The following is a 27,492-nucleotide window of genomic DNA, read 5'->3' as shown; positions in this document are numbered from 1 at the left end:
TGTGAAATCACATGGGCTTATGATTATTATAGTAGTATCCTTTTTATAGATCTTTTATCAAACATGTCCTCATTGTCTAGCACATTGAACACTGAAACACTTGTAAGATATTGGTCCCTTTTAAAAAAAGAAGTGTTTGTTTGCAATCATGTATATTTTGCCTTGTTTTGAGCTACTGGCTATTAAAAAACAGAACAAGCCAGCAATAAGCGTGAGGTAGGTGATGCACAGCCTATATTGAGACGTTGTTATTGTTAAAATAATGATCAGTTACACAATTGTGACACAATTGCTCTTGGTGTTATTGATTCATATACAAATAATGAGCTAATAATAAGCTTATCCGTTCTGTTGTGTTTAAGGCCTCTTTTGCCTAACCACTTCAATATAAATAAAAGCTTACTGAATAATATATACTGCCTTTTTTATTGTCCTTAATTGTGTGAGCATTCTACACTATGTATAAACTTGATTAAATATATTACAAAGAATTATATTAAATACATGACATTGTGTGTCAGATTATGTGTTTTTATTCTATTTGTTTACCTACCGTGAGGGGAGGCTCGGGCCCACTGAACTGTGATTAAGGGATGTCAATAATGAACAGCACTGGTGTTATTAAACTCTTGATGACGTCGACACTGCCAGTAACTCAGATGACTTCCAGCCTGGCTGCTCCGTCGAACTGCTCGTCCTCCCTCCGCTGGAAAATGAGCGCGCGGGCCTCTTCTGTGGTCAGCCCGTAGGGAGGTTGCGCTGACGGGAACAGCGCAGTTGCGACAGCAGTAAACACGACGTTCTCAACCAACCTCAGCGTAAAATCCCGCCCCCCTCGCTCATAAACTGCATTCTGATTGGCTACGGCGGATATAGCGGTCAGCATTGGCTGTCAGAGGTGTCGATAATGTAGTTCGTAGGGTTTGTGTGGCTGGAAAGACTGCAATGGGCTCGGTGAGAGTCTCTGTACGTGCAACGGAGAAGTGTTTCCCGTGCTGGCAAGCTAAAATACAGAGTTAAGGTCTTTTTCTGTGTTTTCTTCCTCGCTTTTGTGCGTTCAAGTTGTACAAAAGTCGCCACTGACTGTTACTGTCAGTGTTTTTTAGTAGAAAGAGTTCATTTTTTGACGGAGAAACTTTACAAAGGATTAACAGCGAGCTAGGTAAGCGACTCAAACGACTTCTCCTTTTACCATGTAATAAATCCTTTTTTTTTCTTAGACCCGAGGCGGGATTGTTTTCATTATTACGCTACAGCAGGCTACTGTAATGCACGGATAGCTCTTCTATCCATAATGTTACTGAAGTACTACTGCAGCATTGTGACAAGGTAATAAGTTATTCATGCTGTGCGGCCATGATGTTACAGAAGTTATACTACGTTTTTTCTGTAGCACCCGGTACTGTTTGCTCCTTCTGGGGGTCGATACAACTACAACTACAGTCTTGATCTCGTGAAATTATGTTTTCTGTTTTGTTTTCTGTGTCGCCTAGTTTAATAAGGACTGGAAAAAAAAAAACAGCTCAAACTTGACCTGGATACATATTAAGTTATGTGAAATTCAGGTAAATCTCACGTGTTTTCCTTTAATCGTCACGCCCATCTCCGTCCCATCCGCGGCACAACATGTTTGCCACCTTGCACTGGGATTCAATCCTCCCATTCATTAAACTGGGTTCAGAGATATCCAGTGCACGTCTTCACATTAGGCTTTGTTTTGAGGTGTGTGGCAGGGTGTGTTTCTTCTAAATACCACTTTAAGAGTAAGAGTTTGTCAGTACAGCTCGAGTCATAGTGATACAGTAAGTGTATCAGGCTCATAGCTTTGGTCATCAATGCTTTATTTCTGCCACGATAAAGAGATGACACGCATAATAGTGGAGCATTGTAGTCATCTGTGTTTACAGGGGCCATTAAGTGAAATTCTGGCAATGTAACTGCTTTCTTTGTTTATTCAAGGAAGTACTTCCTGGAATATCACTGGCATGATTTAGAGGAATCAAATTGTACTTTACTCTTTGTGCCACACGACTACAAAGCTTTGGAAGCTGGACAGACAGCACACACCTGGCTGGCCTAGCAAGTTTCTGACAATGCCTTCATACCATGAGATTGAGTTTCAAAACTCAGACAAGGACACTTATGTTAAAAATGTCACGTTAAGGCAAAACTCGTAGCCTGCCTTGGCCTATACATTTGTAGTTGTGAAAGAACAGCTTATTTCAAAGAGTCCTTGAGGCTATCATTTGTCATATGTGTGATCCAGACACAATGCCTAGAAATTAATTGAAATAAAATCAAACTAATGTTAACTATATTGATAATCCGTTAAATCGTATAAAAATGTAAAACATTTACTGGTTCCAGCTTCTTACATGTAATAATTTGCCGCTTTTCTTTGGCAGCTATAACAGAAAAAGGAAGAGTCTTTGGGTTTTAGTCTGTTGGTTGTACATAAGAAGAAATTTGAAGATGTCCATGTGGGCTCTGGGATGTTGTGATGAGCATTCTCATGATTTTTTGACATTTTATTGACTAAAATTACAAAAAAATTAAAAATGGATTCAGTGATTAGGAAAATAATTATTGCAAACCTGTTACCTTCTAAATAAATCTTTGCCTTTTATCATCTGATCACTATAATCCTGTCATCTTTTGTTGTCTAGCAGCCATTGACTTAGTGGCATTAACAAACATGGTTAAATGATTATTAGACAGCATAATACCACTTCTGTGAATGTAGAAACTGGGTCACTGATAATCCTGCACAAAGATCACAGAGGGACTCACCCATAGGTCAGAACAGTCTAGCTACCTGATGTAAGTGGCACATTTAGTAGTAACTCTGGAATACAATGTAATATGTGGAATGATATGATAAAGGTAGTGGATTAGTTGAAGGCAAATTGTGCCAAGACGTTTGTAAACAGAATGAAGAGTCTTGGGTCTTCTCTGTGAAATAAAACACCAAGCTGAGGTAGCGTTAACCCAAATTCACCAGAAATAGAAAGTAGGAAATACTAATTCAGATGGTGCAAAAATGAAAGATACCCTCTCACTATTGACGATGACTCAGCGACTCTTTGATGTGATCCTGTTGTCACATGGCCAGAAATTCACACCATGCAGATGCACCTTTTTCATCTGTTCGTGAAAGAGGAACGTAGGTCACATGAAAACCGTCACGTTTGTGGACAGCTGCGTCAAGTGAGAATAATTGTTTTAGCTGAATTTTTGCGGTTTCCCTGGGACCCCTGAAATGATTTGGGTGAAACTGAAATACATGATATAGATTCTTAAACTGAGATACCGGTCAGTTAGGTATACCTGTACAGTATTACGTAGTGCCTTACGATTACATACCTTTCCATCGTTATTGTGAACCCAACTACTCAATACCATTTTCAACTAATTAACAACCTGTACACACAGTGCCAGTACAGGAAAAAGTCACAGAACACATAACAAAACATTTGTAATAATGGTAATCCGTGCAGTCTTGGTTTGAAAATCTGCTTGTAGATCTGTGTATTTGTCTATAGCTGTGGTACTTTAGATACTATCAAATGTATAATTAATGGAGATTATATTGTTTTAAACATGTGGTATCGAAGTACTGAAACAGCAAAGATAGCCTTAGTGGAAAATAAAACAAATAAAATTTTTGCAATGTAATAATGTTCAGTTTTTGTTGGCACTCTGTGGGACAATCTTGATTAACTCGTTAGTTTTTATTGAGGCTGTGGTTGGTGGTTATATAGTGGATTGTTTTATACTGAGAGGGGCTTTTAATACTCTGTACATGAATGGGAGAGGGAAAAACATGAAGTGTATGGCCTAATTAATTGTTAAACATGTACAGATGCAAGTTGAAGTACTTGTTTAAGCTTTTTTAAATGGTAACAGCATTATCTTTGAAATCTGTGCTGCCTGGCAGGAAGCACAGTATCCTATCTCCTGAGAACATTCAGCAGAGTGTAGTTGTTTGTTATCATGTCTGAGTCATCAGTTATCAAGGATCAGAGCTATGCTATAATTCTGTTCTTATATCTAAATTCGGCTTAGTGCACTGCGCAACACGGTATTGTGCAATGTGGCTTTCCAACAAGTATTGACTAATCTCCCTTTGACTCTGATTTTGGATGATAATGTAACAGTATTATTAAATCATAAAATGTATGTAATATTAAGCAAATGCTTCAGTTGGTGGTCATTTAATACGGATGCTGGAGGAGACAACTTTCTTTGACTTTACTGGTTATTGTTGGTGTATTATTTAAAGCCCTTCAGGCAACAGTGTAGCTTGCTTTTGGTAAGATGAGAAGGCCAGCTGAACCTACCATGAGTCTTTGCAAGCAACCGAGTTTGGATTAATGAGAGTATATTGTTCAAGTTGCATTGTGCTCCTCAGATGAATATGTCGAAGAATATGTTTCACTTGTTTTGAATCCATGCTAACAGCTTTCTATAAGCTCAGAAAAGGAAGTGTGGTTTTCATTGTTGTGTGTGGGGCAACACCTCAGCCAAATATCATTAATGCCTATCTGCTTAGGGACTTGACAGCTGTTCACATTGACCTATATTTCTTGGTAGAGGCGAAGTGTTTCACTGAACAGGAAGTGAATGTGCTGAATAGGAGGCCTCCCAAGGGCCTCTTATAAATTTCAGAGAAAACGTCATTTAGCTATTTCTCTCTCGTCAGTTATTCTGTTAAGCCACGTTGTCTTGCGTTCCTTCCCAGACGTATTCTCTGAGCGTCTTGCTTATTTTATATTGTTACCCTCGTCTTCTTTTTGTAGGTTTGAGGAGGTGTATGTCAGGATGGCCCAGTGGAACCAGTTACAGCAGCTGGAGACCAGGTATCTGGAGCAACTCTACCACTTGTACAGTGACAGCTTCCCCATGGAACTACGGCAGTTCCTCGCCCCCTGGATCGAGAGTCAGGACTGGTGAGAAATAATTTAATTATTTGGCTCTGTTATGAAAGCATATTTTGTTTCTTCTGTTTGCTACATATGCCATAAAATAGCTTTTATTCTCCACTCCCTTCAGACTGGCAGTGGGCCACTCACCATGAATTGCTGATAGCTTGCCACACCAACAGCTATTGTGTTTTATCAAATCTTGGTTAACGCCTTCTTTATTATGCCATCTTCTTCCCTAATGACACCATTACAGGGATTTCATGCATATCACATATCAGACTTTACCTTTTCTGTGTTCAGTGATGAAGCTTTCCTCTAAGATTTTTCCTTTTTTTAAGGGAGAAATTAAAAAGTAGCAAAAGAGGTTCACTTCTTTTTTTGTTAATTACTTTCCAGAATATCTTAAAAACTACTGTACAGGTTTCAGTGAAAATTGTTGGGAGTGAGGCAATGGTAAAAGTGATTATTATTTGTGTAGATAGCCAATCTGGCATCAGGATTTAGGCATTCTCAAAGAATTATTGCCACCAGCAGCAAATCAGTACGATTGTCTATCACTGTGTATTTTTGTGTAGACCAGATGCAGAATTTTCACCAGAAAGAAATATCCAGACTTTTGTCCCTTAGAAGGACCTATAAATAAAAATATCCTGATTATCTCTTCCTTTACAAGGGCTTACGCTGCCAATAAGGAGTCACACGCCACACTGGTGTTCCACAACCTCTTGGGGGAAATAGACCAGCAGTATAGCCGTTTCCTGCAGGAGAACAATGTACTCTACCAGCACAACTTGCGAAGGATCAAACAGCATCTGCAGAGCAAGTACTTGGAGAAGCCGATGGATATTGCCCGCATTGTTGCCCGTTGTCTGTGGGAGGAGCAAAGACTGCTGCAGACCGCCACCTCTGCTGCACAGGTAGAGAAGAGCTGCGCTAACCTAGCTGTAGCATTAATAATACATCAAAGAGCTTCGATTCATGAATTTCAGCTGGTACAGCAGTGAAATAGTATACCCTTTAAACCACATCACATACATTGCACTCTGAAGTAACGACATAAATGGGTTGGCACAATGGTTTTACATGTTAGTATATGCTTTATTCTCTTGCAGGATGGCCAGGCAGCCCATCCAACTGGGACAGTAGTGACAGAGAAGCAGCAGATACTGGAGCACAACCTTCAAGACATCAGGAAGCGCGTGCAGGTAAGTTTCCATCAGAGACGATTAAGTATTTGAATATGCAGTTTATAAAGAATCCTGAACATCATCTAACTTTGACCAATTAGTCTGTCTTGTCATAATTATATAAATCCATCTGTTTTTCTTCAGGATATGGAACAGAAAATGAAAATGCTTGAGAACTTGCAAGATGACTTTGACTTCAATTACAAGACATTGAAAAGCCAAGGAGGTATATTTTAATTAATATTTTCTTAGTTTTGGCTGTGATATTTAACTTTCAGATTAATACTTATTTGCTATAAATTACATGAATATATTTGGTTGCTGATCTATGCCATGTCCCTTCTCTGTCCAGAGTTGTCCCAGGACCTTAATGGGAATAGTCAAGCAGCTGCTACCAGACAGAAGATGGCTCAGCTTGAGCAGATGCTGAGTGCCCTGGACCAGCTCAGGAGGGTGAGTGACTATGCTTATGTTGTGAATTAAATTCAAAGATACAGGAGCAAGAATTGTAACAGTTTGGATTATCTCAAATGCTTTCAGTGAAGACAAGAAGATAATAATTGATAAACAAAAATAAAAGAAAGGCTGTTCACCTGCATATTTGGCATAAAAAGTGTGGCATAAAAATAATGAAAGAACTTGCAAACAAATGGAGCAACACCTCTAGTGATGTGTTACAGGGACACACCCAGCTCATGATTGTTAATGGGCACAAATTGCAGAAGATTTTAGGCATGACGCTCAGCCTCTAAAATGCTGATTATGAAACTGCAAAGAACTGTATCACACGCACAATGTAGAGATGAGCCCAGTAGAATCTGATTAAGACCATGTTTAATGCTTCCTGTGCTTGTTATCTTGCAGCAAATCGTGACAGAGATGGGAGGTTTGCTGACCGCCATGGATTATGTACAGAAAAACTTGACAGATGAAGAACTTGCAGACTGGAAGAGAAGGCAGCAAATTGCCTGTATTGGAGGACCTCCTAACATCTGCCTGGACCGCCTCGAAACATGGTAACTAGGATACAAGTTTTAAGCAATTTCCTAAATCGATTTTAGGTCACATAATAATTAATATTTAAAAGCTTCTAAAAAAAACAAAATGTATGTTTTGTAGTTGATGAAAGCTTTATATAAACAACATTAATGGGTATTTTCTGTAGAAATCGGGTAAATAAGATATTTCAATCATAAATTAAATGAAATAATAAAGTTACTTATTTGAATCAAATAAAAAACAAAACAGCCATCCACTTTGCTGCTCACAGTACAGTCAAGTCAGTTTGACAGCTAGAGACATGTTTCATTAAAACATTTAACTTGAACTGGGTATCATTTTTCTGACCAGGATCACATCCTTGGCTGAGTCTCAGCTCCAGATTCGTCAGCAGATCAAGAAGCTGGAGGAGCTTCAGCAGAAGGTGTCCTACAAAGGAGACCCCATCATCCAGCACCGGCCTGCCCTGGAGGAGAAGATCGTGGACTTGTTCAGAAACCTGATGAAGAGGTACTGCATGTGACAAATCTTCACTCTTCAAGTGTTGACAGACATGATCTGCATGGATGATAATTATTGACTACAAGCCTAGACTGAACAGACTGTTACATCTTAGTTTGGGTCTGAATTGGATATTCTTATAATAAAGTGAAATCAAATCAAACCTTTAGAAACACTCAATGGGGGACAACTCAAAGTTACAATTACTAATGATACAGGGCTTTCTGTGAATCTCACAATATTCATTTGCTAAATGTAATGACATCCGAGCCATCCCCATTCATCCGTCAGATGGAAGACAAAGATGCACTTAAGAGCTGTAAATCATTTTGGGGAGCCTTTGGGGAAAGGGACCTTTGACCTTAGATTCTCTTCACCATATGTTGCTATGTTTTATGGAGTTTCTCCTCTGAAACATGATCCACTCTTTCTTCTAGTGCCTTTGTGGTGGAAAGGCAGCCTTGTATGCCCATGCATCCAGACAGACCTCTGGTCATCAAAACAGGAGTGCAGTTCACAAATAAAGTCAGGTAAAATGCACACCTGCAACACACATCAGAAACAACATGTGTGTTTTTATTTGAACAATTTACAGAAAGTTCCACCGTTGCATATTTTATATCCTAATGAATTGTCCTGACAATATTTTCTCTCATATATTTCTAGGTTACTCGTTAAGTTCCCTGAACTCAATTACCAACTGAAAATTAAAGTTTGCATTGACAAGTGAGTTTTTATTTATTTGGGTTATCTATCATTTTTATTAATTCTTTGACGGAAGACCTTTGGAGAATTTACTACTTTACTGATTTAAATTGTTTGTTTTTCAGGGAATCTGGAGATGTGGCGGCCATTCGAGGGTAAGACTTTCAGAATTTCAACCCTGATTATTTACTTTGTTACTCTAGAAAAGAACCTCACTTTCTGCTTTTTCTTGATTTTTTTTTTTTTTTTTTTTTGTAGGTCACGAAAGTTTAACATCCTTGGCACCAACACAAAAGTTATGAACATGGAGGAGTCCAACAATGGCAGCCTGTCAGCAGAGTTTAAACACTTGGTGAGTTATAGAGGCAAAATTCTTAACAGATGACACTGATGAAATTCTCTGATAAAAGGTCGCTAAGCAGCACTTACTTCCCGTTTGTTACAGACCCTGAGAGAACAGAGGTGTGGCAATGGTGGCCGGACCAATAGCGATGTAAGTACTATTATTGACCCTTGGTGGGAATAGTACTAATGCTCAGATTGCTTTTTAAAATAAGATCATTTGTATGCAGAAGAGGTTTGAATAATCTGCTTTCTCTAGGCCTCCCTGATTGTCACAGAGGAGCTCCATCTTATCACTTTTGAGACAGAAGTCTACCACCAAGGCCTGAAGATTGATCTGGAGGTCAGTATCATGTCTCTATGTCATGAACTTACTAAACTGTATAAATACAACAACACTTTTCTTTTGCAACCCATACAAAGTGAGACGAATGACTCATTAACAAAATCTTCCGCCTCCAAACACTGTCGCCACCCCAGCTTCTTCATGGCCTGTTAAAGTTGAACCTCCTACGTCAACCTAGTTATTGCCCTGACCCCAGTTACTCCACTGATGGGGTAGAGCAGAGTAAATGCCAATGAATATTTCTCCTGAAGTCTGATTTTTACAACTTTCTGTGCGAAGAAACATTTTTCCTTGAATATGCAGACACCTGTCACTCGGGTGTCAAAGGAGTATGTTATGACCAAGTTAACCTTCATGTCCAGTATACCAAGCATTATGTATTTCCTCTAAACTCCAACACGCTTCCACAGCATGTGTAACACAATAATGTTTGTGTTCATAGCAAGACAGAGGTTTCCCTCTGACAGATGGCATTTGTTTGCTGCGAAGACAGAAGACGGGCCGAGCCAAGTCGGCTTTACATTATTAGTCAAAAGATGCAATTCTGCTACTGTTTATTGCTTGACTGATTGAAGTTAAACCCTTGGCCACAACCAATTTGCTGGCAAACTAGAACATGCATCTTCTGTGGCTTTCACATTTTTACATCTGCATGTCGAAAATCACCTTGCAATGTAAAAAAAGAGAGAAAAACATTCCTGCATCCATCCTTTTATCCTGATTTGCACCAAAGATTAATAGGGTCTATGCTGGGCCGAGATAAATCCTCCTGTGAAGTTTCATGGAAATCCATCCAGTAGTTTCTGTGTGATTCTGCCGACAAACCAATAAACAAACAAACAGATACAGGTGGAATCTTGTCCTCTTTGGCAGAGGTATCAACAGAAGTATGTCCTGAGGAAGTCTCATTATGAGAATGAAAGGGCAATGAAAAGGAAGCTGAACTCTTTCACATCATGAGTAAATGTCTGCAAGGGATAACCAAACTGTTTAAAAGAGAAGAAGATCATATTACCATACTGAAATAAATGTTTCCCCTTTTGTGCAGACTCATTCCCTGCCTGTGGTAGTCATTTCAAACATCTGCCAGATGCCTAACGCCTGGGCCTCCATTCTGTGGTACAACATGCTCACTAACCACCCAAAGGTAAGACAGCACCCTCTGGTGGAAAGGGGCTGAACAATGCTTGGAAAGAGTGTTTCCACATTACAGTTGTATATAAAAAATAAGATACTTTAAACTATGTTGACCTGGGTGTCTCTGTACAGAATGTGAACTTCTTCACCAAGCCTCCAGTGGGGACCTGGGACCAGGTGGCTGAGGTGCTAAGCTGGCAGTTTTCCTCTACCACCAAGAGAGGCCTGACCATTGAACAGCTCACCACACTTGCTGAGAAATTACTAGGTGAGTTGTCGCACCTAAAAGTCTCTAAAATGTTAATCTTTGCACTGTGTCATATAAATTAATGTATGATGTTTTTTCTGTGATTGTCCAATCCAGGGCCTTGTGTCAACTACTCTGGCTGTCAGATCACTTGGGCCAAGTTCTGTAAGGTACTTACCAACCACATATGGTCATATGGTTCAGTCTGCCATCTTGCCATTGTGTTGCTTCAATGTGAGTTATTTTTTCTCCTTCCTCTTCGCAGGAAAACATGGCTGGCAAAGGCTTCTCCTTCTGGGTGTGGCTGGACAACATTATTGACCTGGTGAAGAAGTATATCCTGGCACTGTGGAATGAAGGGTAAGAGGTCGTCCTTTGTTTACAGTCCCGGAGCAGTCTTTGGAATTGCCTGTTAGCTGCATTTCATATTATAGAAAGTGTTTTTTGGAATGCAATGGTCAACAACATTAAAATAGACTTGCTATTTTAAAATTAAGCATCTATTTATATGACTTCCTGTTGCTTTTCTACAGGTATATCATGGGCTTTATCAGTAAGGAGAGGGAGAGGGCCCTTCTTAGTCCAAAACCTCCTGGCACTTTCCTGCTGCGCTTCAGTGAGAGCAGCAAGGAGGGGGGAATTACATTTACATGGGTAGAGAAAGACATCAGTGGTGAGTATTTGGGGACTTTTTCTCACAGTGTTTCAAGGATTTACTTTATTTTCTGATGTGAAACTGAACTTTCTTGAATCCTTATAGGAAAGACCCAGATCCAGTCAGTCGAGCCCTACACCAAGCAGCAGCTCAACAGCATGTCTTTTGCTGACATCATTATGGGCTACAAGATTATGGATGCCACCAACATCCTGGTTTCACCTCTTGTGTACCTTTACCCTGAAATCCCCAAAGAGGAAGCTTTTGGGAAATACTGCAGACCAGAGGCAGCTCCTGAACCAGAGATGGGAGGAGACCCTACAGGTAGTAAGTCACTGCTTTGTTCTTTGTGCTATCTATGCAGTTTCAGAGAAACTACACATACTGTTTTGTATGCATGTTATTTCTTTTAATGGTGGTCAGTAACATTTTCTTTTTCCTGACAGCTATTGTGCCGTACTTGAAGACAAAGTTCATCTGTGTTACCCCGTAAGTATCTGTCACTCCTCCCTTATCTTTTAGTCGTCAGCATTTACGGGAAGATCTCATGCGACCCAGTGACCTCTGCTTATTTATTCCTTATTACTTTCTGTTTCTTTTTGGAAGGACAAGTTCTCTGAACATGCTTACTTGAGATCTGCACTTCCTTTGTCAAACTTTTTTTTTTCATGTGTTGTTGCTAAATGTTCAAGTAAAAAGAGAACAGAGAACTGTTTTCACTGTCACTGTGAGTCATCAGAGACATTGGAGGAACCATCACCCTGTTCACACCAAATACTGTGAACTCTGATATGTGCAAATCATGTATAGATTCAGTTTAGACAGGTCACAGTTTACAGCTGCCAAAACCAAGACCATCGTCTGTTCTCAAACTAACCCACTCATGGTGATACTCTCAATATGTACATAACAAGGACGCTTGTTGTTCTTGTAGCGTTGCGGCTACCCCGAAATGAACAATCAATGTGTGAGCTTCACCATGTAGGGTGAAACTAGAAGGCTGTTTTCATGTTCATTGCTGAAAGCGTACATTTACTTTGTGCTCACTGAAAATCAGATTTTAAGAGGTAGGCTTATGAGCATGATTTGTGACATCACAAATAGTTTGGTACAAGTATGATGTGGAAACCTAAAGCCTCCAGTGCACATACACTAAGAATGGTCTATACAGTGAAGTAGGAGACATCTTGTGTCAAGTAGTTAAACTTATGAAATAAAAAATATTTGCATATTCATATATCCTAGAATTTTAATGAGAGAAAGGGAATAAATGCCCCTTTAAAGGATTTTTATGTGGTACAAAAAACAAAAAAATGTCACTCACACATTCAAGAATTTTTATGTATGCCTTAAAACGTTCATTTGTATTAAGACACTTACAAGTATGAACATGGCCAAAATGACGAAAAAGAATATAAATAGCGACAAAGAAACACTCTTACCTCAGAAATTGTATGCATTCCCATTAGCAGAGGAAAGATTTATTTATCAGTTTGATAATTGGCTTGATTCTCTGTTTCCTGCTTTGTATATGTTAATTTTCTCTGGTTTGATTGCTCCTCTTTGACAGGAAACTGAATATTGTTGGGTTGTGGATAAAACAAGACATTTGAGGATGTTATCTTGGACTTAAAATAACACTGTGTAATTTTTCATCTTTTTCTGACATTTTATAGACGAACAACTAATTGATTCATTGAGACAATTAGCAACAAATTAGCTGACAATGAAATTAATCATTTTTTTCAGGCTTAATTAGAAAGATTACAATATTGAAAGTAGCTAAATGAAACATGGACTCTGAGTTGATCTTGCTTTTGACTGAGATCAGGGAAGTGTATGCGCAGGCCAGTCAACCATGTGTGCTTTGGTTGATCGTGGGTTTGATGGCGTTGTGAGGTTTGATCAGTGAGATCCTGACCTGTCTCCGTAGGTGTCCCTCCGTGTTCATGGACTTGCCGGACAGTGATCTGCTTGGGAACGGATTCCCAGGGTAGGCGCTCGGGGGGCGGGGGGGGCATGTAGGGCTTTGTGTGCGTCTTGTCACTTTGTTTGTGTGTTTGATAGGTGGGTTTCAGGGGCATTCGTGCAGTAATTTCTGTTTCTCATTCTAACTCACCGACATTTTTCCTGGTCCTAATACATCTCCCTGCCATCCATCAGTTTTTCATTTTGTTTGAGGACCCCAGGCATTTGTACCATAATTCCTCAAATAAATCATCTTTTTATTCAAACAATCCTAGCATGAAGTATTTGTGCAGGATTGTTTGAGGAAAACTGGTTAGAAATTTAAGCTAATTTTAGTTTTGGGGTTTTTTTTTCGACTAAAATAATTTCGTAAGCAAAAAGCCATTTCAGTTTGAACAGAGATGGAAACAAAAGGACAGAAAATTGTACTTTATTAAGCCTGTGTAATAATGGCCTGTTCGATCAACCTTAATCCACTGTGCTAACCATAAGCTGTTGTCACGTTGACATTTTCATTAACATTAACAGTTTGCAACATGCTCAACATCTGCCCAGGTTTAATTACTAATGTATTTTGGTATTTATATCCAAATATTTATCAGTATTTTACCACATATCCATCCCATCTCTCATCTGCTCTCTTTCTTGGGGCATGATTTTGCACACTGACATGAATGCTGAGTCATCTTGCTATGATTAGACTCATTACTCACCCATATGTGTCTTAAACAATGTAGCCGAATCACACCCCATTTATTTATGGTAGCCCTGCGGTTAGTGTGATGAAGATGTACACTGACATACAAAAGTTAGTTGGTGACTAATAGCTATCATTTGTGGTAAAGTGTGACGACAGATGTTGTCACTTTAGTTATATTGAAAGTATCGCAGGAATCCATGTGTACGTGTGTGTATGACCCTTGGTAGGCGTTTCAGTTTGATTAATAACATTTTATCTCTTTTTTTGTTTATTTTTTCACAGCACAAACTCTGGAAACACCAGTGACCTGTTCCCCATGTCGCCTCGCACCCTCGACTCCCTGATGCACAATACTGAACCTGAAACTAATCCAGGACATTTGGGTAAGTCGGTTACACAGACGGTGTACATGCTCACATATCTTTGCAATGATAGTCCCTTAACCTTAACCAACACAGCTACATGCCCCAACCCGATGTCTCATGTTCCAAAAAGTAGAAGAATAATAACATGCACTGCAGGACTTGATTGATAACTAATACTAAAAGTTGTCTTTGGATTTCTTCCACAGATTCACTCACTTTGGACATGGATGTAGCATCACCTATGTGAAGAGGTTTTCGTTCCTTCTCTGTTGGGATTTGATATTATGTTGTGATGGAGGATTCTCCCTCCGTACACACACTCTGCCTGTACAGTTTGTTCCTTTTTCCTGTGTAAAAATGACTCACTTTCACACCAGAGGGAATTGATTTTAAAAGATGTTCTTTTAAAAAAGTTTTAGACTATCCACCTGCAGCTGTGTGAAATGGTTGACTGATACTGACCTGTTGTATTTTAAACAGCATTGTGCTCCCATTCAGTACTTTACCATCTTCATAGATATATTAAGTACATTTAAGTATCTGGAATTGTGTTTTTGGAAAGAATTGTATTTTTGCGTCATTGACTTTTAAAACGGTTATGAATTAATGTGTTTTCTTTCTTTGAATAAGAAAATTTCATGAGAATAATTGTTGTATAAGCTATGCCGCTTTGGAATTGTGCTTTGTTTCGTTTTTATGCATTTAATGGTCTTTTTCAATACGTTGTGTCGCATTTTTAGTCCATGCCAAATGTAATGTCACAGGTGTTCCACTATACCTTGGTTTCTTTGAGTGTAATCGTTTCTGTTTTATGTTTTTCTCCAAATGGAATATTTCTTATATTTCATGTTAAAAAACTGTAGAGAGAAAAAAAACCTAAGAATTTAAGTGTTTTAAAGACAATTTTCTTGTAAGCTTTTTTCCCCCATAGTGTTGTGAGAAAATATGTGACATAACCAGTAGAAGTGGTGCTCTGATAACAGTTTTTTTGTCACTGCCACTTGAATACTGTAATTTGTGATCACGAGAATTGCACTTGCTTTTGAAATTGGGAGTTGAAATATTTTTTGTTGTGCCTGAATTCCCCTGATATGATGGGATGTGTAATGTAAATCATTTATGAACTACTTACTGTAGGAAAAACTTGTAATCAACTTAACCATGGATGTTAAAGAGAGATATTTCACTCTAACAGAGTGTACATAGTGAAATATGTAGCGGTTGACTTTTGATCTTTCATACAGTTGAGCAAACCCTGTCAGTTGAGTTTAATCCAAGCCACACGTTTGTCTGTCATGCCATAAAATGTCAAGAGGTTTTCTGTAAGATATGCTGTAACTATTCATTATTGGACAGAAGGCAATAAAAACAAGTTAGCACTAAAAGTCGTCAAGTAATCTATTGGTGTAAATGTTTATTTGTAGGTAAATTTTCCAAACGTGCTCAAGGATTGCAAATTTACATCAGAATTGTTACAGCCTGATTATCCACATTATATAGAACATTGTGTTACCATGTCACCTCTTAGACAGGAAATTATTGGTGGACTCATAAATCCAGAAAATACAGTACAACTTTTAACAGATAACTAATTAAACAGCCAGATAAAAGCAGCAGTCATGGCTGAACTTTGTTTTTCAACTTGGTATAATTCACTACTACATGTATCAATTGATGTGCAAGGAAAATATTCTGTTTTTCATGTTTGAATATTTAGCTGAGCCTTAAAATGATAATGAATCATGAAGATGATGAGTAAAAAACAGATACCAGATCAAATGATCCTGGGTGACAACATCGCTGTTTCAGATTCAGTCTGGACCGTGATGGTGTAAACTCAGGGCACAAGTTGAAGTGAGGTCAGCCATCACAGAAGAACTAGCAGACATTATAATAGTTTTCTTATCTAGCTCAATTTAGTGTAAAACAGGTTTTATTGGAGACTTTATCCTGAAAGTAGGCAGTGCCTGTGTAATGTTCAAGGGAATGGTTGAGAACCAGCATCAGGAAAGGGAAATATGCAGCAATGCGCCACTGTAGATGGGGAAACCACTGACGACAGATCATTACCAAAGAGGAACTCCAAAGATTTAGGAGAAGCAATAAAGCAAAATGTTATGAGTTATATGCAAGCAGTTAACTCAGGGCCTCTGTTCATCTGGCAAAGCCTGCCGGAGGGGAAAAAGAGATGAGGTGTAATGCCGTAAAGATGCTTTTCATGAAAAAAGGGGGAAAAATTGACTCACCCACAAAAAACAAACAGGCTAACTGAATTAGAGAGGTCCTGTCTCTTTATTATCTTGGGTGCAAATTCAGCAACACAGAAAATCAACACAATGCTCTTTTTTTTATTGGTATTTAAACAAAATCCAAATAGAATTAGGGAAAATACTGTAAGTGGGTCTTTGGATGTATTATTGCTGCTGATTGGAAATAATTGCTTTTTTCAAAAAGCAGTACCAGTCGTAATCTTTGAAGGTTTTTTTACTTGTAGTTTCTGGAATTTGAATGTTATGTATGGTTCAGAGGTGACCTGTCATTGCACTTCCTATTTTCACTTTGAGTCTGGACTTTCACTGGACTTCCCTGACTGGAAACCCCATGTTTGCGTGCGTGCAAGCTCCACTACATCTTCAGCTATAACGTAGCACTGATGCGATCAGCACGAGTCTGACTGCCGGGATTCCCATGAGTCCTTTGGAGAGTACGTGACAGCTGAGATAAGGCAGCTAACAAACAGTGACAGTAAGGAAGCAGTTTCTGCATCACTGGGCCTCTGCTCCACACTGCTCGCTTGCTCTCATGTGTGAATTGTTTGTCTCTGTGATAGGAAATGAACACAGTGGTTTGAGGAGAAGAGGGGGTGTGGAGATGTACAGTTATTACCGTCAGCAGCTGCTGACTCAGCTGTCTGAGGAAGCAACTGTCAGCCTTCAGTTGATGTCTGCAGCCTATCAATCTGAAGAATCAATGGAGCTTCAACAGGGTGCGGTGTGTGTGGGGACTGGCTTGGCTGGTTGTGTTTGTTTGAGAGAGAAACTGCTAATATGAATGATGACTTTTGACGTAGATGTGGGAAAATGAAGTCATTTATTTCTGCAGCATGACACGGGGAATTTTCAGTTTAATTACTGTCAGCAGCAACATTAAAAACAAACTGTGGACTTTTTTGTTTCTTTAGACACACATGACACAGATTTTAACAAAGTAATTTAACAAAGTACATGATGAGGCACTCATAATTAAATAAAAATGTTTTAGCTTATAAAAATTAGTGTCTGGGCTGCTCTATATTTTATGTTGACTAAATTGGAGTAGACAAGTTGAGGTAATTTTGTAATGATTCAAAACAAATACACTTTTCAGTTGCATTTTAGTTTACATAACTTTATCATAATTCATTTTCTATTGAATTTTCTGGTTGAGGCATAAATTCAACTGGAAGTCATAAGCTGTATAAACTTCATCTACCATTCAGTCTACCCAAAACATCCAGTTTATTTAACCAAGCTATGACATATTATAACTGTTTAATGTCTGCTGCAACTGTGTCTACTGAAGTTACTTTGCTTCTTCAGCTTTTTGAAACGAAAGTACTAACCTTTATCACTGTTAGCAATATTTAAGTACACAACCATGACTTATCTCAAAATCTGGCCTACTAAAGACTCTCAGCAAGGTTTCATCGTACAAGCTTTCTTCAAAATATGAAACTGAAAGGTTTAAGGAGAGTTTAACGCTCAAATAATGCATGCTGGGAAGTTCATTAAAGCTAATAAGCTGATCATGCTCCTATGAGCTGATTGAACCCAGTACTGTATCTTCATTCAGCTCATTAGTACAAGTTCTAATCAAGTTAGCAGAACTCGTGTTTAAGTTCCTGGAATCAGTCTGAAGATAAAAAAAAATAGTTTAATTAATTTAAATAAAACCTAACTGTTGGAGTCCAACAATTTTCTTGCACTTACCAGACAGAAAACATTATTATATATCAAAATGTAGCATATTGTGTTAAACTCAGACTGAAAAGGCTAATACCTCACAATGAACACACTCTTGATACTTAAGCTAATCCTGCTGCAAATACTACTGCAAGCATGTTGATTACATGTCTTTAATTTGTAAAAGGAGATTTTTCCAGTGTTTTTACTAAAGTCAGGAATTAAAGTACTTTTTCCACCTTTGCACAGAGCACTGCTGGTACATAGCAGAAGCTCTGTGAGATTAAAAATGTGACAGAAATACAGTAAAATACTTTTCTTCAACAATCATCGTGCTCGCATGGTGGCCTTGACAACAATGTGTGGCTCTCCTTTATCTGCATGTGCCTCAGGCCAACATTATCCTCTAATTAATTTTGGCAGGTTTATCTTTGGTCCCTGCCACCTCGTCTTCCTCTGTGTGTGTGTGTGTGTGTGTGTGTGTGTGTGTGTGTGTGTGTGTGTGTGTGTGAATTAATTTGAATTTATCTAGCTCACACATATGATGCCTGAACCTCAACCAACAAACCTGATTTTGTGTGATTTTCAGAAAAAAAAAAAAAAAAAAACTAGATCCTTTTTTCTACCAGACGGCGTCGCTATTCTCCACATCGAGGGCGACAGATTTGGGCGCGATGCTCTTGAGTTGGATTGAAGATTGAATGCACATTAGATTAAATGTAATCTAATCAGCCGGTCTGCTTCTAAAGTAAGTGCAGCAGACAAAACAGCTTTGATCACAGCGAGCCAGAGGAAAGTGAGTCTCAGTTTAGCGACCTGCACCAAAGTGTGCTCTCACTTTTTATTTATCTATGCACATTATTATTATTATGCACCTTATTATTATTATTATTATTATTATTATTATTATTATTATTATAAGTAGTAGTAGGATTGTTACTATTATTGTTATTATTGTCATAGTGCTTTATTAATTAATTAATTAATTTATTTTTAATACATTTTTCTGTGCATGTTTGATAATTTACATGATGCCGCACAAAATGTCAACATATTTTACACTGACAGTGAGTTCAGACAATGTGAACAGAAATAAAATGAAATAAAAATTCACAATATGATACAGATAATATAAATATTTAATATATCAGGTTTCCGCAGATACAGAAGATGATCATATTTGTATTATTGTTTTTATTATTATTATTGTTATTATTATTATTATTATTATTATTATTATTATTATTATTATTTGTGCTTTCGCTTTATCTTTTATTTATTTTTTAAATGAATTTATCATTTGAACAGTGAACATAAATAAAAACGAATAAAATACATTTAGAATAACTCAAAGATGCGTATAATATAGGATGAATAAGGTTTCGGCAGATACAACAAACGATGAAAACATCGTGCCTCTTGTTATTATCACCTCCTGCAGCCTGAATCCACCATTCGTCCAAACCAATCAATGATCAGCAGGACAGAAATCTGCAGAAAGTGTTGAACCCTCGCAGACATTCAAGAGCCACCGGAAGTGGGCGGTTTATGTGTGTGTGTGTGTGTGTGTGTGAGAGAGAGAGTGAGAGAGAGAGAGAGAGAGAGAGAGAGAGAGAGAGAGAGAGAGCGCAGTGAACTAAAGCGAACTGTTGCAAACTAGACGACTGACTGAGCGACTGACTGACTGGGAGATCCCTGTCGCAGCCTCTCCGCGCATTTTATGAGAAAGGACAGCAGCTCGGGTGGCTCCGCGGAGGTAAGGCTGACACTTTGTCACGTCTTTTTCACTGTGTTTCGCGTGAGCGGGGTGAACGTCCCCGCTGACTGTCCCCGTTGCGCAAGAAGAGTCTTGACAGCGCTTTGTAAACAAACTGCGAGTGCGGCACCGCTGCTGGACGCCGCACGGAGGAAAACCCCGCACGGATGCGTGTAGTAGCGTTTCATGTCGGGGTTTAAGGTGTCTGCGACTTCTTCTCCTAACGCTGTTGAATCAACAGGCAGCGTCCCTTCCTGTGATAATCTTCACGGACTTGACAGCGTGTGTCTGGTGCCCATGAGTGTGCTGTCACTGTCTCTGTCTCTGTCGCGTGTGACTTCTACACAACTTATTGAATTGCCACTGTAACAGACTGTGTTTCTGTAAAGTGTGAGTTTATCTAACCCACATGAGGCGTTTAGGTGCCAGCCAAGCTGAAATAGGACCATAAAGATAACCTGTGGCAGCTCTCACAGCCAGCGTTGACAAGCTCTGTCTGTAATGAGCGTTATACAGCTCTCATGAGCCTAATCATGGTGTAATGGGCATGCTTTACAAGTCTGACAGGTGAAAGCCCGACTGAGAGCTTTTGTTCACTGAGTCTTTGACACCACCATCCTCAACTTTGCCGCATTCAAGTCCAGTTTGAGCCACTTTAATCAAGAATTGGTGGATATTTCTTTTACTTAACATTTCAGAGAGGAATCCTTTGTGCTCATTTGTCTGACTGCTGTACAGATTAACACTTAACATGCAGACACACACGTTCATGATATAGATATTCAGGGCACTCTAGTTGCACTGGTGCGCCTAACTTTTTCATTTAGGTGCACCAGCACATAATTCAGGTGCACCTAATTGATGTGAACACATGATGTAAATGATTGCAACAGTTGAATCACACTCCTAACCTCTACGTCTCAGGCGCACTGGTGCAACTAATGATAATGTTTTAACACACATTTTACCTTTATGAAAACATCGCAGCTTCCCGCAGCTTCTGCAGTTTGGATATTAAAGCTCCACATATTGCGATAATATCTCAATTAATTGTTCAGCCATAATTACTTTAGTTTAAACTACGCCGCAGGTTAATTGTTTTGGTCCAGCTGTAATATAAAATAAGCTCCTTCAAATATAATTAAACATTTTTTTGAATGGGTGCTTTCACGTTTGGTATTTTAAATAATACATTTACTGTTGATAGAGGAAGTAGAAGATACTTTTTTCCCTTTTTTCTTATTGTATCTTATGTTAAGACAGACGATATGCAGATTTCTTAGCAAAAGCATGAATATTAAGAAGACGAACGTGGAACTAGAATGGGACTCAGTAGACACATACCTCTGCCAACACCAAAAGTAATTGCTAACCTCATATCAAACTCAATAGCTTAACTGCCATGACTGCTTAACCATTATTTAAAGGTCCTGTTTGTACGATAGTTGATTTTTGAGTCTCAATCTCAACTGACTGTCATGACTGACGCTTCGAGCTTTCCAGGTCATCAAATACTGATGCTTTGGATTGGTGGGTCGGGTCGGTCACCAACCCAGTGAATCAGTATTTGACGGGTTGGGAATGACACTCAAAGAAGTAGAACCTTTAAGCTCACCAGATCTAGGGCAACAACATAACTTCCTTGGTGGATGCAGTAAACCTTAAAACAACCATAGGGTATTTAAGGTCACTCAGTATTGAATACCATAAATGCATTTCCAGTCCCTATGGCAATATTTCAGATCGCCAAAACAATCACAAAAAGGTCCCTGTAATTTCACACCCTAGAGCTCCACACAGACCCACAGTAAGCCTTTACACTGCGTTTATTTTACACTTTAAGAATGTGGCTTGAGAAAAAGAAGAAATGTTTTTCTCTGGAGAAACATATAGTTGTATGGTATTTATAGTAGCCTGTATATTGCTATAAATGCAAGCTCTGTTCATGTGCTCACTGTCACGTCCTCAAGAGTAAATTTGGTCATTCCGGTTGGGTCCATTTCAGGTCTCCCGATTGTAGGTTGCGCTAAAACAAAGGATTGGTTCTTTCTTTACATTGACCTGTTGATATGTGTTCTGAGGAAGCATGAAAAGGATAATTCATGAAGATCAGTACAGAGCTGACTGTCAGAGCTGTGACACACGACTGAATCAATCAATACCGAATGAAGACCCCCGTGTTTGTGCTTACAAACAGAATTGAAATGTCACTGGAGCTTTGATGTCTCTGCGTCATTTCCAATGAGTACGGTGTGCTGTGTGTGTGTGTATTTGTATGCAAATGAGCTTTTCTGCAGTGAAATCACCTTCCTGATACACACCCTTTGTTGTTCCGATAAGAGTTTGTGTGTTTTCCTCCGACAAACCGCCCATTTTTTTTCCTACAGCCAAGCTGGCGTTGACTTTGTCCCCTGTGGCTCCAAGTCATTGAGAATTACATGTTGTGATAATGTCCCTCTGCCCTGTTGAGGCTGCTGCGTGACGATGAGCAACATGACTGCTCTATGAGTCGTTAGCTTTTCTGACACCTTCCTGTTTGGCTGTGGGACAGGTTTTCAGTAATGCTGAAATTAGTCATTAATCAAAAATCAACAACAACTTTGATAGTTGGCTCATCCTGTTTGTCGTTCACGGTTGCTGCGATTCTCTCTTGTGTGAAATCGAATACCTTTTTGTTTTCAGACAAAGCAATTGGAAGACATCAATTTGTGCACTGAGAAGTTGCATAAGAGATAATTTAACCTGTTTTTTGAAATGTTATTGACTCTAATTTCAGCTGTCCTTGTCAATTCTCTTTCTATCTTCTCTTGTGTTGCTCATGTCTTCTCTCTCAATCATTAAAAGGTTCCAGTCAAGCTGTAATCTACTGGAAATAATGGTCAATGCCTTTTAGCATTTAACCTGGTTGGCAAGCACCATGTTACCCCGTGTGCTCCCTCTGTCACTGCAGTGTATGGGAACGCAGAGTTTTCCCAGGTTTCTGTGAAAAAGAGAGTCTTTTTGGTTTGGCACGTGAAAGTGGCATGCTGGCCAGGCATGAATTGGCTGGCACACTGTGTCCCTGACAGAAAGACCCAGATGCAGGAGCAGTGGCGGCAGGGGAGACAGGGTAGCCCAGTGTTTCACTGTGCCATGTGCTTCCAGCATGGCATGTCCTTAAGCTTGTCTGTGCTTCTCACTTTTTCACTCGCCGCTGCCAGACAAGTGTAGGGTTCAGTCAGGCTGGAGAGGCCAATGAGAAAACTGGAGTGCTACAAGTAGGGGGGTGCAGGGAAGGACGGCACAGGAGACATGTTTTCAGCATTGACATCATGAGGAGCTGGAAGTGAGCCGATTAGAGCAGTGGGTTTGATCTGACTGAGCCATGAGTCAAAGGTGTTCAAATCACTTATGCACTAATGACTGTGCCTAGCATGGGGCTCCTCATCGGTCTGAACAGAGGAGTAGAGGATGGACAGGTGAAAGATAAAGGGAAGGAGACAAAGACTTCAAGAATCCATTGAAGAATGGTGAAAATATCACATGAATAAAGTAAAACTTGGGGATGAACTCGGTGTGAAAGAGAAAGGGAAACACGTTCAAAGGGAAGTGATAAGGAAGCATGTGGTGACATGCACCCTAACCTCCTCCCCCTTTCAGTTGGGCTAACGCTAATCCACTGGTCACGTGACCATGAGCTTTTAGCTTGGTCGAGGCCAGGGGTGCTCTGATCCATCTGTCGAATAGCGTTGCTGATTGTTGGCATCCACAGCCTGTACTCCTGTCCCATGATCACTGCTCCACACAAGACTCAAATTTGATTGCCATCAGCTAGTTACTTCTGCAGGGTTTTTAAAAGGCATTGTCAGTCCCTCTCAGTGTCAGTGTCTTTCCCATGATCATTTACTCTCCTTTCTCTCTCTTTAACTTTCATTAAATTCCTCTTCTTGTCAGTGCAGAGACTAAGTGGTAGGAGGATGACAGTCGACCTTTTCAGACGCTGAGAAGCATGATAAGGCCTTGGGTTATTATCTCACTGAAACAACAACAATAGCCAGAGTGCTCAAAGGCAAGTTTACATTCAGCCCTGTGAAGGAAGTCAGAAATGAGGAGAGGAAATATATGCTTGAATTCCCTCACTGTCGCTGAGGGTGCTTCCCTTTTTGTTACTGCGATTTGAAAGAGGTCAGCCCAGGACGGATACAGAATGGACATATATGATCTGCAGTGGTTATTCTCTCTCCTTTTACATAAACTCAATCACCAGAATAAATGTTGGAAATGTATGTTTCTGCAAACCATCCATATGTTGCAACTTTACATTTCTTTTTGTTGCAACTTTACATTTCTTTATGTTGAAACTTCACATTTCTTTATGTTGCAACTTTACATTTCTTTTTGTTGCAACTTTACATTTCTTTATGTTGAAACTTCACATTTCTTTATGTTGCAACTTTACATTTCTTTATGTTGCAACTTTACATTTCTTTATGTTGAAACTTCACATTTCTTTTTGTTGCAACTTTACATTTCTTTTTGTTGCAACTTTACATTTCTTTATGTTGCAACTTTACATTTCTTTATGTTGCAACTTTACATTTCTTTATGTTGAAACTTCACATTTCTTTTTGTTGCAACTTTACATTTCTTTATGTTGCAACTTTACATTTCTTTATGTTGAAACTTCACATTTCTTTTTGTTGCAACTTTACATTTCTTTTTGTTGCAACTTTACATTTCTTTATGTTGCAACTTTACATTTCTTTATGTTGAAACTTCACATTTCTTTTTGTTGCAACTTTACATTTCTTTATGTTGAAACTTCACATTTCTTTATGTTGCAACTTTACATTTCTTTTTGTTGCAACTTTACATTTCTTTATGTTGAAACTTCACATTTCTTTATGTTGAAACCTCACATTTCTTTTTGTTGCAACTTCACATTTCTTTTTGTTGCAACTTTACATTTCTTTATGTTGAAACTTCACATTTCTTTATGTTGCAACTTTACATTTCTTTATGTTGAAACTTCACATTTCTTTATGTTGCAACTTCACATTTCTTTTTGTTGCAACTTCAGATTTCTTTATGTTGCAACTTCACATTTCTTTATGTTGCAACTTTATATTTCTTTAGGTCCAATTTTCTATTTTATGTTGTGGCGATGCTGTGCTTATGAACTCACTCGACAGGGTTAGAAAAAGATCATGTTTTGGCTTAAAATATACCTGTCTTGGTCGTGGCAAACACAGCAAACAACACCATCATCCTCTCTGCCTCCTGATATGACAGTCAGGTCATAAACATGTAATGTCAACATGATATGACACGTATGGTAGAAATATGAATATGATACGTAGGCCTGTGACCGGTCCAAATGTGAACGTGTCAGTGTTTTGCAGAATGTTCACTGCCAACATTTTGTCCTGGCAACTGGGCTGTTATTACCCCTCTGCAAGCCCAAACACACAGGAGCTAAATTCTGTTGCAACTTGCTGCTGCGGCGCCAGGCAGAAGCACACACAATTTCCCATGCTGTCTACGGTTCAGTGATAATCAATATTCAGAATTTTGTTTATTCAAGACCTGCATTCAGAAGCTCACTCGTTATTTAAAGCAAGTCACATTGCAGGTCTTGAAAAATGTCCCTCTACTGTACCTGTGGCTTGATACAAGCTGTTACCTCAGTACAGACACACAGCCAGCTGAGGGTCAGCCGCTCGAAGGTTAGTAGAAGCCAGCTTGTAAGCGTCTGGCGAGTTCCCTTTTTTCTTTGGGTTCCCCAGGGCAGTGGGGGAATCTGAGTGAGAAAAGAAAAGTCCCTCCTCTCTCCAGAACAAGCATCAGTGTGCTCTTTCAGTGAGAATCTCAACCCCATAATTTCTCTGAGAGAACAGCACACACAACTGCAGCTGTGCCTTGAAGCTCGGGAATAATATTATATTCTCTGCAGTTAAATTATTTCTTCAAATGTGAGTTTAATAAAAAGGATGGCTGCTTTTGAATCTTGGACGTGTCATTTGATGAGTTATTGATCTCAGAGTTTTGTAATAACGGTGTTGTACAGTCACACTGCACGATTTCTTTTGTGTTTTATTAATGCCTTAAGCTCTGAGTCATGCTCCATCTGTCATCCATGAATTATGTGAAGAAATGGCTTCATCTATGCCCTCAAGTGGATCCTATCACGTGAAGTTTTGAATCTTAGGAAGAGACAAAGACACTTGGTTAAGTAGACTTTAAAACATGTGCGGGGCGTGTTGTTGTTGTTGGTGGTACGGTGGTTATATTAGTGTCAGAAAATTACTTCAAGTTGTTCTCAAGTGTTATTAACAAAGAAGGGATCAGTATGTTAAGTAAGTATAAATGGAAAAAAACTTGACATTAGTTCTGACAAGTGTTTAGGATTAGGCACAAATCCTTTCCATATTTATACATCAGGTGTAGTAATACCTTTCTTTGTGGCACCAAAGATTTGACTAAATCTCTGTTGGTAGAGTCTTAGCAGTTTATTTCTTCTTTTCACATCCACATTATTCACACTGTGGTTTGTGACCTTATATAGCCTGACCTGCTGGCCTACTTCTGAGGGCAGTATATTTTATCACCCATGGAGTGACCAGGATGCTGTATTAAGAGCACTGCCATCTGATAGTATTTGTCGGTTAGAGAGGGGCCCCTATAGTAACACTGAAACTATGAAATTAACCAAATTTGAAGTATTCGAGATTCATGTCTTTATTGTCATTTTGCACAGCAGCGAAACAGCGAAGCAGCTCTCCTGAACTGAAGTGCAGAGTGCAGAATATAAGATTAAGGGAGTAATTAGAAAATAGAATAAAATAAAATAATTGTGAAGGAAATACCAAAGAATAGACATCCAAAGTATTGTCAACATATATATATATATATATATTTTTTTTTTTCACAAAAAAACAAGAATAAATAGATAGTATATAAAACAGATATAAAATAGTCAGCACATAAGTAATAAAGACTTCTCAGTGCAGGCTTAGTGATGGAAAAAAACCACAATTTACTTGTCCTTAAATGCTCCCTCTAAGCCAATATAAGCTCTAAATAGGTTAAGGAATGTGATACTGTTTTTAACATTACTTGGCTGAACACCACGCACACATGTGACCTATCAAATCTGAAGACGTTTGCAGTGCTGCTGGTTTACACATAGACATTATGTGTATCAAAGCAAATCAAATCAAATCAATTTTATTTATATAGCCTTAAGTCAAGATCACTTTGCCTCAATGGGCTTTACAAACTGTTCGGTGAACGACATCCTCTGTCCTTAGACCACTGCTGCAGTCCTGAATTGAGTTACACATACATAATATGTACAGTGGTCCACCTTTCAGATCTTGTGCTGATTATTTCAGGTCATTTTTATGTGGTGAAAGTATGAATTACTTACTAGGAGACACAGTTTATGTTGTCTCAGCTGAAGTAATGAAACATTTTGAAGTACATGGATGGAAGGAAAACGCAAAAATGCAACTTTTTCAAAATACAGACGGCCGTGGTGGAGTCGGACATACTTTCGTTAATAAATCAATTCTCTCCTGGTGCTTGTATACTGGGGCAATGGCAGTAGTCCAGTTAAATGGCCTAATTGAGCTATGACCGTAGCTCGACTTGAGTGTGCATGGAAACGTACTGACTCTGTTCTCCTCAGCCTCATTTGGTCGTGATACACAAAGTAACCTGAGGCCAGTGCATCGGTC

At 38.9% G+C, this 27,492-nt stretch overlaps 1 protein-coding gene across 4 annotated transcripts; it reads left to right on the top strand.

Annotated features, from left to right (window-relative positions):
- The first annotated feature begins 911 nt into the window (after positions 1 to 911).
- stat3 (signal transducer and activator of transcription 3 (acute-phase response factor)) lies at positions 912 to 15,462 on the top strand. Of its 4 annotated transcripts, none has more exons than XM_073493828.1 (24): positions 912 to 1,162; positions 4,800 to 4,949; positions 5,599 to 5,842; positions 6,038 to 6,130; positions 6,257 to 6,338; positions 6,465 to 6,565; positions 6,977 to 7,128; positions 7,463 to 7,621; positions 8,050 to 8,142; positions 8,279 to 8,338; positions 8,443 to 8,472; positions 8,576 to 8,669; positions 8,763 to 8,810; positions 8,919 to 9,002; positions 10,054 to 10,152; positions 10,275 to 10,410; positions 10,507 to 10,559; positions 10,655 to 10,749; positions 10,923 to 11,062; positions 11,150 to 11,368; positions 11,491 to 11,533; positions 12,978 to 13,037; positions 13,995 to 14,095; positions 14,284 to 15,462. In XM_073493828.1, exons 2-24 carry the CDS (start codon positions 4,822 to 4,824, stop codon positions 14,322 to 14,324), a joined length of 2,355 nt encoding a protein of 784 aa, XP_073349929.1. In that variant the 5' UTR covers positions 912 to 1,162; positions 4,800 to 4,821; the 3' UTR covers positions 14,325 to 15,462. The 4 variants fall into 4 exon arrangements, with proteins under 4 accessions (XP_073349929.1, XP_073349931.1, XP_073349927.1 ...); XM_073493826.1 differs by having other exon boundaries at positions 1,074 to 1,162; positions 11,150 to 11,371; positions 14,284 to 14,988; XM_073493830.1 differs by lacking the exon at positions 12,978 to 13,037 and having other exon boundaries at positions 921 to 1,162.
- The last annotated feature ends 12,030 nt before the right edge of the window (positions 15,463 to 27,492 follow it).

Source organism: Pagrus major, chromosome 23, assembly GCF_040436345.1.
Source record: "Pagrus major chromosome 23, Pma_NU_1.0".
NCBI lineage: Eukaryota > Metazoa > Chordata > Actinopteri > Spariformes > Sparidae > Pagrus > Pagrus major.
This window is presented reverse-complemented; position numbering and strand designations above follow the sequence as displayed.